Source organism: Crocuta crocuta, unplaced genomic scaffold (assembly GCF_008692635.1).
Source record: "Crocuta crocuta isolate KB4526 unplaced genomic scaffold, BGI_CrCroc_1.0 scaffold149, whole genome shotgun sequence".
Classification (NCBI taxonomy): Eukaryota; Metazoa; Chordata; class Mammalia; order Carnivora; family Hyaenidae; genus Crocuta; species Crocuta crocuta.
In genome coordinates this window covers 3,580,393-3,594,064 of record NW_027551561.1, presented here as the reverse complement: position 1 = coordinate 3,594,064, position 13,672 = coordinate 3,580,393, and the positions used below count along the sequence as shown (strand labels likewise).

The 13,672-nt window shown below is 35.1% G+C and overlaps 1 protein-coding gene and 1 non-coding gene across 4 annotated transcripts in view; one reads left to right on the top strand and one right to left on the bottom strand.

Annotated features, from left to right (window-relative positions):
* The window catches only part of NSRP1 (nuclear speckle splicing regulatory protein 1), a 44,390-nt gene that overhangs the window by 17,284 nt on the left and 13,434 nt on the right, over positions 1-13,672 (top strand). For all 3 annotated transcript variants that reach the window (XM_077749693.1, XM_077749695.1, XM_077749694.1), the window contains one exon: positions 12,847-12,903. In XM_077749693.1, the coding sequence (XP_077605819.1) occupies positions 12,847-12,903 (57 nt within the window). The remainder of the gene's footprint in view (positions 1-12,846; positions 12,904-13,672) is intronic.
* Positions 3,174-3,259, bottom strand: LOC144219836 (small nucleolar RNA SNORD116). The gene has a single exon (XR_013331509.1). It is a non-coding gene; the product is annotated as a small nucleolar RNA SNORD116 (small nucleolar RNA).

Below are 13,672 nucleotides of genomic sequence, written 5' to 3'. Positions count from 1 at the left end.
TAGGATATTGACTGATAGCAACCTCCAACTGCTGATACCTGACCCTTAGTGCTTAGGACTAAGTAGTGCCTGCTGGAGTTCAGAGCCAGATAACTATTTCTGCAGTTTCTTAGCTTAGAAACTTTAATACAAGTTTAATCCTGTTTTCTGCATTCGTTCTGTCCATCTACTTCCAAGTTCTTTTTCTTTTGGAACATCACCTAGTTTATCCCATTTATCCATTCCCATGTGTCATAGCCTTATAACCTCTCTGCCCCTAGTTTAACCTCCTATTATCCATATTACATTGATTCCAGATCATTTTTCTAAATGAATTCTCATCAAGTTTTAAAAAAGTAAAAATTCTTTTTTATTTTTGCATCACTTTTAGGGTTCTTGTTTTCATGATGTAGTCTAAGTCCATTTCCAGTTCTTAGCACCCATGCAGAAGTCATTTGCTAAAATCATATTGATCTCTTTATTCTGTCTTGCCTGTGTTTATGTCATGACATTTCTTTATAGGGTTTCCTTTGTATAATACAACTTTTTTTTTTGATGTTACCCGTCTTTCTAAATTTGGCTTAGACCTACTTCCTCCACAGATTCTTCTTTGACTCTCTTAGACCATGATTTTCACTCTTCTGAATTCTTAATACCAGTAGTATTTTTTTCCATTCACTGTGTTGCATCCATGCGTGCTTCTTTGGACACGTTAGCCATGCTCTTGCTTATTCTCAATGCTTGAAAAGCTGTTCTCCAGATCTCATTATGACTTGTTTTCTTAACTTTTATAGGTCTTGGTTCAAATGGCACCTTCTTATTGAAACCTTCCTTGAGTATCCCATTTTAAATTCAGTCCTCTCCTTAGTCTCTGTACTTTTCTTTGATTGTTTTTCTGCATAGAGTGCAATATATCTGACATAAATTTTACTAGTCTATTTTTGTTCCCTTATAAGCTCATTGACGACAGAGGTTTTTGCTTATTGTTTTTTCATCAGTACCTTGAATAGTGCCTTGCACGTGGTGTATGCTCAGAAAATACTTCTGTGAATGAATAAATGCTATTAGGTTGGTGTTAATTGTTCTTTAGTTGTATAAAAGTATTGTTTAGTTGTCACCTTAACTAGACAGGAAGTTCTCTGAAAGATAGAGTGTACTCTCAATTCGCTCTTTAGCATAGAGTGACCTAGCAACATTACTTACTGAAGGTGTAGAATTAGAAATTTTGTCCACACAAAGGCAGATGGCACTTTATATTCCACAACTGGTCAGGATACTAAGCATAATTAACTTTCAGTTCTGAGTAGGATCTTAAAGTTGCTTTTGTTAATAAATTAGAATAACTTCTGGTTTCATAATAAACTATAGTACCTCCTGGTTATATAAAAAATAAATATTACTTGAGACCATTTAGAAATATAGAAAAATATGGACAGTATAAAGTGTTTACAAGAATAAAGTGATGGGAATTTATACACTGTAGGTGGAAGCTTGAATTGATTAGACCCCTTTGGAGAACAGTTTGTCAGTATTTAGTGAAATTGAAAATCTATGCCCTACAACATGCACTACAATGTAACACCTCCCCTAAATGGTTACACATGTGCATCAGGACACATGGACGACAAGGTTCATAGCTGATTCTTTGGGGGTGCGGGGGATAACCCAAATGTTCATTAGCAGGAAAATGTGTAAAAGTTCAGATCATGCAAAATCAGCATCATTTAGAGATATGCTGAAAGGGAGGTAAACTATTATTCTGCTATCATAGAGTCTTTGGATACAAGACAGATTAACAGGAGAAAAGCCAAGTTCATTTACATGGGAGCCCTTGCAAGAAAAATGAAGACCCAAAGAAGTAATTAGGCCTAAGTGCTTATATACTAGGTTGAACAGAGTAGAAATTGTGGGAAAGTAACTAAAATAAGTGGGTAGACTAAAGGAAGATAGCTATTTTATCAAGATGTGTTTCTGTAGATTTCTCTTGGCCTTGACTTCCCATGTGGGTTGATAAGTATGTTTCTTCCTTCTGGTACAAAGAAGGCATCTTTCACATGGGAATTTTGTCTCCTCCTTTTAGGAAGAAAAGGAGTGTCGAGTGTCCATGTACTGGCTGTTTTTCAAGTGTCTTCAACTCAAAATAATCAGTATGCCAAAGTAGCATATTTTTGGGTGGCCATGTCCTGATCTCCTTCAATACCTATGTGGCAAAATTAACAAAAAACGACAGGATGATATAAACAAAATTTAGGGTGGAAAGGGTGGGAAATGAGATTAAGGAAGGATCTTTACTGATAATGTTCCATTTTTTAGGCTGGGTAATGAATTCACAGATGTTGTGTTATTTTTTGTACATAATGATTTTTAAAGGTAGTGTTTTTAAAGGTAGTGTCAATGTCATGTATAGGGAAAGTTGACAGAGTATAGGAGGTTTAAAAAGAAAGGAGACCTGAATATAGTTGTTAGAGAAGAGAGACTTGATAAGTGAAAAAAGAGACATGGTAAATAGCATGAGGGCCCAGTTACAGTTGGAAGCTAAGAAATTATATTTTCCTGGAATGCTTGGTTGCCTTACTACAGACAGCAGATGGTTGCATGGATTCAGGATTTGTGATTATCAAGTAGGCACAGAAGATGGGCAGTGTTGCAAGGGAGTTATGATTATTGGCAAGAGTAAACTACAAAAACGGAACGGGCATCTAGGTGGCTCAGTCGGTTAAGTATCTGACTCTCAGTTTTGGCTCAGGTCATAATCTCATGATTCATGAGTTTGAGCCCTGCATCAGGCTCTGCGCTGGCAGTGTGGAGTCTGCTTGGGATTCTCTCTCCCTCTCTCTGACCCTTCAGTGGCTCTCTCACTCTCTCAAAGTAAATAAACTTAAAAAAAGAAGAAAATAGAAAAATTAAGGGAGTAGGGACATCCATAAGAGCAAAGAAAAAATACAGTGGAAATAAATGAACAAGAGAACTATATATTTTACTGAAATCTGAAACATTGTAAGTTGCACTTTTATGCATCTTTATGAAAACACTACCAATTAAACTATGATAGTCTTTCTTATGAGTTAGAAATATGGAAAGAATTATTTTAGTCTTAACTAGATGTAAATTTTTATCTTAAATTACTCTTATACATGTATAAAAAGTAAAATATAAATGAAAATGATTGGTTAAGGAATCCCTAAAACTTCTTCAGAAGTTTTTTTTTTCTTACTGGTAGTGAGTTCTCATTTTGTTCAGATTTTCCAAGGAATGCATATGAGTGAGTCATCATCATTCTTTTTTGGACTTAACTTTTTTGCTCAGATTCCTTGATGACTATTTTTCCAAATTTATCACTGTTTCTGACATTAAGCTTAATGGTCATAAAGAGGATGTTTGGAAATGGTGAAGAAGGCCTGTTAAGTAATAATCCAAATGGGAATCCAAAGCAAATTATCTCTACATAATTACATAATTTTAGGAAATGCTACATCACCAACACTTGATGATACTCATTTTGCAGGTTTTGATGCTGACACTAATATTCACACATATGTAGGCAATACCAAGTATATTAAGACTACCTTTTGGTCAATAGCAATTAGATGATGCCTCTGATTACAAGGTGTATCCCAATTTCAGAGATGTAAGGATGTGAAATAATGTACATCTCATATTCAGTGAAATTTGGTAGAAGAATAGTTATTGTTGTCGGTCAGGTTGGTTGTCCAGATTTACAGTTTCAGATCAGAGTTGGAGTGGTCTCAGATAACGACAAGAGTGACCATGATAGGGTGACTTAGAGAAGAAACCATCATTACTGGAGCTGAGGAAAACAAGGTCAGGTCAGGGTGTTGTATGGATTATCCATGATGATGATGGCATGATGTAGAGTAGAGAGGAAAACTGAAATCAAGATGTCAGAGATAGTAATAAAGGTTCACAAATTGAGAGAAGGAAAGGATAAGGGTAACAATCACATGGCATGAAGTTCAAAGGAGTAGTGGTTTTACCCATAGTGTATGACTCTAGAATCAGGAGGAGACACAGTGTTTCCCTAATCTGAAGAATGCGAGGCATGAGCAGCCTAAGAAGAAGGGGTATTACTAGGGAAGAGCTGGTTTCAATCAAGGAATTTAAAGTTCATCAAAGAGAATGAGGATGTGGAGATTGGTGGACTTCGTGGAAAGGTTTTAATCAAGGTGAAAGACAATAGAAGTAGTGTGGCCATAGTATGAGACGAGATGATTATTAGAGGAGGTCTCTTGAATAGTGAACGTGGACTGATACCGGTATAGCATTAAAGTTTGCCCATACCATTAAATATTGTTGAAACCAAATCTTTAAGTGGCTGCAGAACTGTTGAAGGGTATACTTACTTAACTGATGTTCTGATGTTGAAAGTTAAGTTGCTTCAAGTTTTTCACAAATGTGAATGGATGTCCTGTGATATAATACAGTGAATATCCACCAGCCAGAGTGGCTAAAATGAGCAAGTCAGAGGACTCTAGATGCTGGCGAGGATGTGGAGAAACAGGCACCCTCCTACACTGTTGGTGGGAATGTAAACTGGTACAGCCCCTCTGGAAAACAGTGTGGAGGTTCCTCAAAAAGTTAACAATAGAACTCCCCTATGACCCAGCAATAGCACTGCTAGGAATTTACCCAAGGGATATAGGAGTGCTGATGCATAGGGGCACATGTACCCCAATGTTCATAGCAGCACTCTCAACAATAGCCAAACCATGGAAAGAGCCTAAGTGTCCATCAGTGGACGAATGGATCGAGAAGTTGTGGTTTATCTATACGATGGAATACTACATGGCAATGAGAGAGAATGAAATCTGGCCATGTGTAGCAACACGGATGGACCTTGAGGGTGTTATGCTGAGTGAGATAAGTCAGGCAGAGAAGGACAGATACCATATATTTGCACATATAGGAGGATTAGGAGGAACTTAACGGAGGATCATGGGGGAGAAGAAGGGGGGAATAGTGGGGGAGAGGGAGGGAGGCAAACCATGAGAGACTCTTGAATGCTGAGAGCAAACTGAGGACTGATGGGCGGGGGGGAGATGGGCATGGAGGAGGGCACTTGTGGGGATGAGCACTGGGTGTTATATGGAAACCAACTTGACAATAAACTATTTGTAAAAAAAAAATAATAATAATACAGTGAATATCCTAGCACCTAAATCTTTTTGTACATTTTTTTTTTTAATCCATAGAATGAACTTCTGAAAGTGGAATTACTGGATCAAAAGAAATGGATATTTTTTCAGGCTTTTAATAGATTTTGCCAAATTGAGAACTATTTCACATTTTCACAATGTAGGAGTATATATTTGCTCATTACCTTGCCAATAATGGATAATACGATTTTAAAAATCTATCAGTTTGAGGATAAAAGTTAGTTTTCTTTTTCATCTTTAGTTATTGGTAAGATTGAACTTTTTCATATAGCTAATGGTCATTTATATTTTCTCTTTTATAAATTTTCTGTTGATAGCTATGTCCACTTTTTCTGTCAGAGCTTATATAATAAAAATTTTGTGTATTTTCTACGTCTCTTAAATAGGCTTTTGTACTTACAAAAGAGTCATGTGAATGTGGACAAATAAAGCTTATAATAGAGATTGCAGAGTTGTAGGGCCTTTATTAAGTGATCTTTTGTTAAGTTTTAAAAAAATGAACAGGAAGTTTTCATTTCAAGTTCTCAGAGCACAACTGAAAATTTTAGCAGTAAGCCATTTGAAGGATTGATTCTTGAACTGTTTTTTCTCTAGCTGAGAACTATTTTGGATCATTGTATAGGTAAACCTCTTATTTCATAAAGAAACCCTTATGTCATTTTTTAATTTGTGATTTATTAGTTATGGAAAAAGATTTCTGCAAAGAAAAAGAAAAATTCAGATCACTTTTCTGAATTTCTGTTTAAATTTAAAAAATTTGTGACTGAAGAAAGGAAATTCAATAATATAAATTAATGGTCCAGTATCTTATTTATTTCCCAGTGTCATTAAACTATAGTTGTGTGTTGGTGATCGAGCTCCAATAAAAGCTATTTCTCTTCTGGTAGTTCTCACAGCCCAGGAGGCAATCCATCTAAACGTGTAGTGACGTTAGAAATGCACAAACGTGATTTCTCTTGCATTTATCTGAACTAATTTTGAAGGTTTTTAAAACCATCTCTGAGTTTGAACCCCACATCAGGCTCTGTGCTGACAGCTCAGAGCCTGGAACCTGTTTCAGATTCTGTGTCTCCCTTTCTGCCTGTCCCTCGCTCATACTCTCTCTCTTAAAAATAAACATTAAAAAATAAATAAATAAAAACCTAAAACATCTCCCTTTTAATTAGATCATATCTGTCTGCAACTCATGGAGACAAACATTAGATTGATTAAATAATTTTTATTCTCTATACAGAACAATGGAGGTACTAAAGTCTAAGAATACCCAGTTGCAGTGTTTTTCTTAATTCTGCAGTTTATGGTGCCTGTGCTTGGACATCATGTCTTTACTGTGCGTGTGTGTGTGTGTGTGTATGTTTAGAGAGTATATTGTTATTTATTACTAGTATATATAAAATGGACCTGGCATTTTATCTCCTTCTTTGTCTTCATGTTTATTTCATTTTTTTTATTTAAAAAAGTTTTTTTATTTTTATTTTGAGAGAGAGATCATGAGCGGAGGAAGGGTAGGGAGAGAGAGAGACACAGAATTTGAAGCAGGCTGTGAGCTGTCAGCACAGAGCCGTACGCGGGGCTCGAACTCACAAACCATGAGATCATTACCTGAGCCGAAGTTGGATGCTTAACTGACTGAGCCACCCAGGCGCCCCTTCGTGTTCATTCTTTAATTTCTTATTTGGAATTAAAGTTAATAGGAACCAACTCTTAGATTAGACATAAAAAACTAAGGTGTTGACCAAATATGGCTCTTCTCTCACTTTCAGTGCCATACACCTAGTAGGCTCTCAAAACATGTTTCTTGAATTAAGTGAAAACATCTGCAAGTAACTATTACTTCAGGTTTTGTGAAATGTTGTTTCCCTGAGATTTTTGGTATAAAACCTATTATGAAAGATTGTGGTACAGTGGCAATTTTTACACTTAGGACAGTTGGAGTGTTTACATTTGAGCCAAATTATAACTTGAATTATTTTTTCTTTAAGATAAAAGCCCTTACAGGCAGTATTTTTATCTTCCTACATTTAAAGCTAATGATAATTTGTGGTTTTCTTAGAAGGCACTATTAAGGAATACTCTCTTATTATGTAAATTAATTGGTCTTCAGACATAAAATTAGAATAATTGCCTGCCTGCTAATTTTGAAACTAATCAGTCAGTGACTGTATTGTGTGGTTTGGTCACATTCAGCTTTAATCATTTTATTTAACAGCTGATTTTCCTTAGGCCACTTGTAGGCTAGAATATTTTGAGGCAAGAACTAAACGGTTTTGTAATATCTGTACTAAGCAATATACATTCCTTTAAAATAATGCTGAGTGAAAAAAGCCAAGCTCAAAATGATTGCATTTATTTAACATTCATGAAGTAACATATAGAGATAGAGAACAGATTCGTGGTGCCAGGAATTAGGGATGGGGAAAAGAGGTGAGTATGGCTATAAAGGGGTAGCACAAAAAAAATACTGTGGTGATGGTACAGTTAAATATCTTGATTGTGGTGTTAGTCCCGTGAAGCTATATGTGTCATAAAATAGCAAAAAATTATACACATACTCTCACAAATATATACACATATAACTGGTAAAATATGAATAAGTTCTGTGGTTTGTACCAATGTCTGTTTCCTGGTGTTGATATTGTACTGTAGTTATTTAAGATGTAAATATTGGGGGAGGCTGGGCAAATGACTTCCCTGTACATTTCTTTGCAGCTACCTGAATTTACAGTTACTGCAAAAAAAAGTTTTATAAAATAGACTTTAGTAAGAACTCCACCCTAAACCAGAGCAATTCTTAAAGGCAGATATCCACTCAGATCAAGTCCCACCATCCAGTTATTAATATAGCAGCACAGTAGAGGACTCCCTCAAAGAAGAGTTCTTTCTCATCGACTCATGCTTGGAGAGGTGTATTTTCATTTATAAGTAGTTCCTAATAAAGCCGCTATTAGTTCTAAAAAACCCATTCCTTAGCTATGTCATAGTTCCCGTGGCTAGCGATGGACTTGAATGTATGCATCCTCCATTTTCCTGTTTATTGGTATACTGGATATAAAACCTAAGGAATCTTAACACAAAAAACATGTACAGTCTTTTAAATATTCAACAGAATAGATTTTTGTATTTGAGTAGATATAAATTGAATCATACTGTATAACTCTAAATAAATAACAGTTTGGTGTTTTATTAAGCATAGCGATAAACATAAGGTAAGACATAGTTTACGTGCTTTTCTGGTGAGCACGTTGGTTTAACTGTAATACTATTTTCCCATAACTTAATTTGTTTAAATATAAGCATTTCTTCAGCCTCATGTTTTTAAACATGAGCATAGTAATAATGTAATAATGATGGCTACCCCTTATTGATACTTCTTTGAGCCAGAAACTTGCTAAGCACTTTTTATATTTTATTTTTATTTAATGCTTTTGAGGATTAAAGAACCTTCTGAGGTAGGTACTATTATATAGATGAGTAACATATCTGAAATAATACAGCTAGTAAGGGAAAGAACAGTTTGAAACTCAGATTCCCAAACTTACACTTGTAACCAGTGTTCTTTACTTCCTTTTTATACCATACAATATAGAAACTCTGAAGTTAGAGACTGATATACTGGTGGTTATTATATATCTAAGTCTTTTTTATTCATGAGGCATATACATGAAATCTGTTCTCTTACTGAGTTCAATAAGATGAAGCCTTCCTTGACTTATGTAGGAGGACTTGTTTTTGTCTTTTTAATCTTCTCTCACTTAATCTTCCTTTTTTCTTTTCTTTTTTCTTTAATTAAATAAGCCCTATGCCCAGAGTGGGGCTTGAACGCACGATCCTTAGTTCAAGAGTTGAGTGCTCTACCAACTGAACTAGCCAGGCTTTGCTCCTTTTTTTTATAGAAACTGTAGATAGTCCCTGATTTAGTAGTTTGACTTAGGATTTTTTAGCTTTACAATGGTATAGAAGTGATACGCATTCAATAGAAATTATATGTCAGATTTTGATCTTTTCCTGGGCTAGTGATATGCAATACTCTTGTCTTGGTGCTGGGCTCTGGCCATGTGATCACAAGGGTAAACAACCTGTATGCTTAAAGTTACTCTGTACCCAAACAGCCATTCTGTTACTCACTTTCAGAACAGTATTCACTAAATTATGTGAGATATTCACCACTTTTATAAGGTAGGCTTTGTGTTAGATCATTTTGCCCAACTGTGGGCTAATGTGAGTGTTCTGAACACATTTAAGGTAGACTGGCCTAAGGCATGATGTTGGGGTAGGTTATGTGTATTAAATGCATTTCAACTTAAAATATTTTCAATTTATGATGGGTTTATTAGGACATACTGAGTCATAAGTTGAGAAAGAGCCATAAATTAAAAGTTGAGTCTTAACATTCATATTAGTATTTTAATTGAAGGATATCTCTAACGACCTTTAAAATACAAAATTTTATTGATCCTGCTTTTAATTTTGCTGGTTATTTTTGTCTCCAAGATGGATCTAGACTTGAATTTCTTATGTTTGTTATATAGGAAATTTTAAATGATCATTAATGTATTTGTTGATTTTTATATGTTGATTTAAAATTGTTCAGTACAGTTGTTCACTGATTTTTATGTAAGGTCACTATTATAGAAACAACTAAAAAGTTTTAGTGCACTCAATTTAAAAAAAATTTTTTTTAACGTTTATTTATTATTGAGGGACAGAGAGAGAGCATGAGCATGGGAGGGGCAGAGAGAGGCGGAGACACAGAATCGGAAGGAAGCCTGTTCTAGGCTCTGAGATGTTAGCACAGAGCTGGAAGCAGGGCTCAAACCTACAAACTGCAAGAACATGACCTGAGCCAAAGTTGGACATTTCACTGACTCAGGCACACTTGCACTCTTTATTTTTAACTTTTTGTGTATATGTGTTTAAACAAATTGTTGTTTTTTTTTGTTTTTGTTTTTGAGTAAACCGAACCCCCAATGTGGAGCTCAAACTCATGACCCCAAGATCAAGAGTCATGTGCTTTACTCACTGAGCCAGCCAGAGGCCCTCAGTTGTTGACATTTCAGTTAACACCTTTAATAATCCTGTCAGAGTTCCTTTAATTAGAAAATGGAGAATCAGGGGCTCCTAGTGACTCAGTCACTTAAGCCTCCAATTCTTGATTTGGGCTCAGGTCATTTCATGGTTTGTGAGTGGTTTGAGTTAAACAGTACAGAGCCTGCTTGGAATTCTCTCTCCACCCCTCTCTCTGCTTCTCCCCCACACTTGTGGCGTGTGCTTGCTCTCTCAAAATAAATAAATAAACTTAAAAGAAAAAAAAGAAAACTGAGAATCAAATGAGCTTCAAAAGGAGATACTCTTCCCTCAGTTTGAGGTTCAGAGCTACCTCTTTATTCCAGTGGTGATGCTGTTGGAATTCTAGGAATGTAAGTCTGTGAGAAGAATGTGTAAAATACTATACTCCCTCCATTCTGTTTTTCAAAAGTCAAAAATCATCCTTTAAAACACCTCTGAACAGAGAAACAAAACCTCTTGTTATGTCTCAGAGTACATATACTTTACATTAGAAAGGCCCTTCCCAGTCTTCTTGTTCTGTTTTTATAGATTTATAGATTTTGTAGATTTTCTATAAAAATATATTTTTATCTTTTCTATATTTTTATAGCTTTATGTTTTATTTTTCTAAGTTCAGTAGTTTAGGTTGAAGCAACCAGTTTGGAAGTGACAGCAGGTGAGTTGTGACTGACTGAAGAAGAGATAGGAAAAAAAAAAAAAGAATAAAAGCAAGTCAAAGAAGTAAAAGTCTAGCGTTTGGATACTTAATCTTCTAGTCAGGCCTGAAGACATTACTAAGTCAGTGATCAAGAAACATTTAATTTACACTTAGAAAGACTGAGACATTAAAAATAGATGGAAAGAATTCATGAATTACGCTTATTAGTATATTTGACATTTTAATGTTTAAAATTGATATTCTAATGAGTAAAAATGTGTTGTATCACATAACAAATTTGTACTAAATGACTAATACATGTCATACACAAGTAACCCACCTAGCATAGCACCTGGCTCAGTAAATGTTAGCTACTATTGTTTTTGTTATTGATATCTTTTCCTCTAGTTTAGTCAATTTACTGTCACCTAAAATATCCTTAGTTCTTTGCCTGTACGTTTCTTTTAATAAGTGTGTGCTCTATTACTTGTATGGCCTTTGTGTATTAACTTTACCTCCATGACCTTAGGGAGCTAGAATTAGGTTTATTTATTTTGTTCTGTTTGTTGCCATGGTAAACAAAGGAGGTAAACAAAGGAGGCACCAATTGATACTATACAGCTGAAATGTCAATATGCTAGAGAAGTATAGTCCTGGGGGTTATACTTTTCATTAAAAGATAATTTCATCAGTAACCTTATTTTAAGATAAAATTCACATACCATAAAACTCACACTTTTAAAGTATACATTTCAGTGTTGGTTAGTATATTTACAAAGCCTTATCCTTTTCAGAAAACATGTTTTTAAGTTTTTAAAAAAATATTTATTTATTTTTGAGAAAGGGAGAGAGTGTGACAGAGCATGGGGGGGCCGGGGGCGGTACAGAGAAAGAGGGAGACACAGAATCTGAAGCAGGCTCCAGTCTCTGAGCTGTTAGCACAGAGCCTGATGCAGGGCTTGAACTCACAAACTGCAAGATCATGACCTGAGCTGAAGTCAGACGTTCAACCGACTGAGCCACTCAGGTGCCCCATAAAACATGTTTTTAAGTATTTTAATTATATTTCTTTTCTTAGCTGTGTTTGCTTTTTGCCCATGTGATTACTTCTTCCTAAATACCTCTTGCCTTCCCTTAAATTCTTTTTGGTTCAGGTTTAATGTCCTGTCTCTTTTAGAAAGGCTTTCTTGATTCTGTGCTCCTACAGCCTTTTTTAAAAATCCCTTTATTATACAGCATATCACATCTGTGTTGTAATTATCTCTTTAGCTACTTGTTCTTCCCTTTCAGACCATTTATCTTCCAGAGATAGAGACTGTTCTTGTTTTCCTCGCTATCTCCAGAAACTTAGAACAATGTCTGATATGGTAGGCTTTTCAGTACATATTTATTGAATGATTATAACCACAGATAGTTCTGGCAGCCCCTAAGCCTTAACATATACTAAGAACTTGATATACTATTATTCAGTGGTGAATATTAAAAGAATGTGCTTTTTTGTTGCTGGGAATCCTACCACTTTTGTGATGGAAGGGGCCAGTGTTCCCCTACACAGTGCATGCACGCTCACACACACATTCACATGTGCACACAAAATAAATTGAAATCTGTTCAAGATTGAATGCCTTAGTGGTGAAGTTTGGAATAAAAAACCATGTTACCTCATTTTTTCCTATTCCACTCTATTTTCTCTTACACCTTAGAGCTTATTCTCATAATTTATAATAAAAATTCATTTGTTTCCTAAGGTTTAGGTAAAAGACCTTGAAAATGTTAACTTAGTTCATAATATTTTTTAATAACTTTTTCTGTTTTTAACTATAAGGAACTAGTTGCCAGCCAGAATACTGGAAAAGAAATTTTATTTTATTTTATTTTTTTTTTTTTAAGGAACAGAATATTTATTACAGCAAATATATATGATGAAATTCAAATGGAAAAGAAATTTTAAATTAGTTTAAACAATGACAGCATTTTTATGTTTTATAGACCTCCGTGAGTGAAAGTCTTCAGAGGGAAGCTGCTAAGAAGCAAGCAATGAAACAGGTAAGCTTGCTGGGTGAATTCTATGTATTTGGTGAAGTATTTCAGCTCAAGTTTTTTTTTAAGTATCAGTTTTGGTTACCCAGGTCTTGATCAAGATTGAGCAGTATATAAAGAAATAATTTTATCTTGACCTTTGTTTTCTGAAAATGTTTAAGATGTTTCTTGATTCATATAGATTTCAGGTTTTTGTGATAAATCTTAAAAGCACAGTGAAGAACTCTCTTCATTGTGTTGTATGTAGATTAAACCCATTTCTGCTTTCAGATGACTCAGTAGCCTTACAGTGGATTATGTGGTTTAATAATTCTTATTAATGAGCTTACTTGCTTAAAAAAAAGTCTTTTCACGCTGAAGTGAAAAAATCAGTGAATCGATTTTATAATTATTTGAAGTTCTCTACTAAGAATGAGGAATATCTGGTAATTTTCGATAGACTTGCTTAGCACCTTATATGGTGCTCTGGTATTTCCAAGCACTTTTTTTTAATACATACATTATATTTTTAAAATTCTCACAAACTTGCTCATGGTCGATTGAGAAATCTGAAACTTCTGGGGTGCCTGGGGGGATTAGTCGGTTAAATGTCTGACTCTTGATTTTGGCTCATGTCATGATTCCAGGGTTATGCGATTGAGCCTCACATGAGGCTCCACACTCGGTGTGGAGCTTACTTAAGATATTCTCCCTCTCTCTCTGTCTCTTCCACTATCTCTTTCCCCCACTGCTGTGCTCTCTCTCTCAAAACAAATTTTTTTATTTATTCTACATG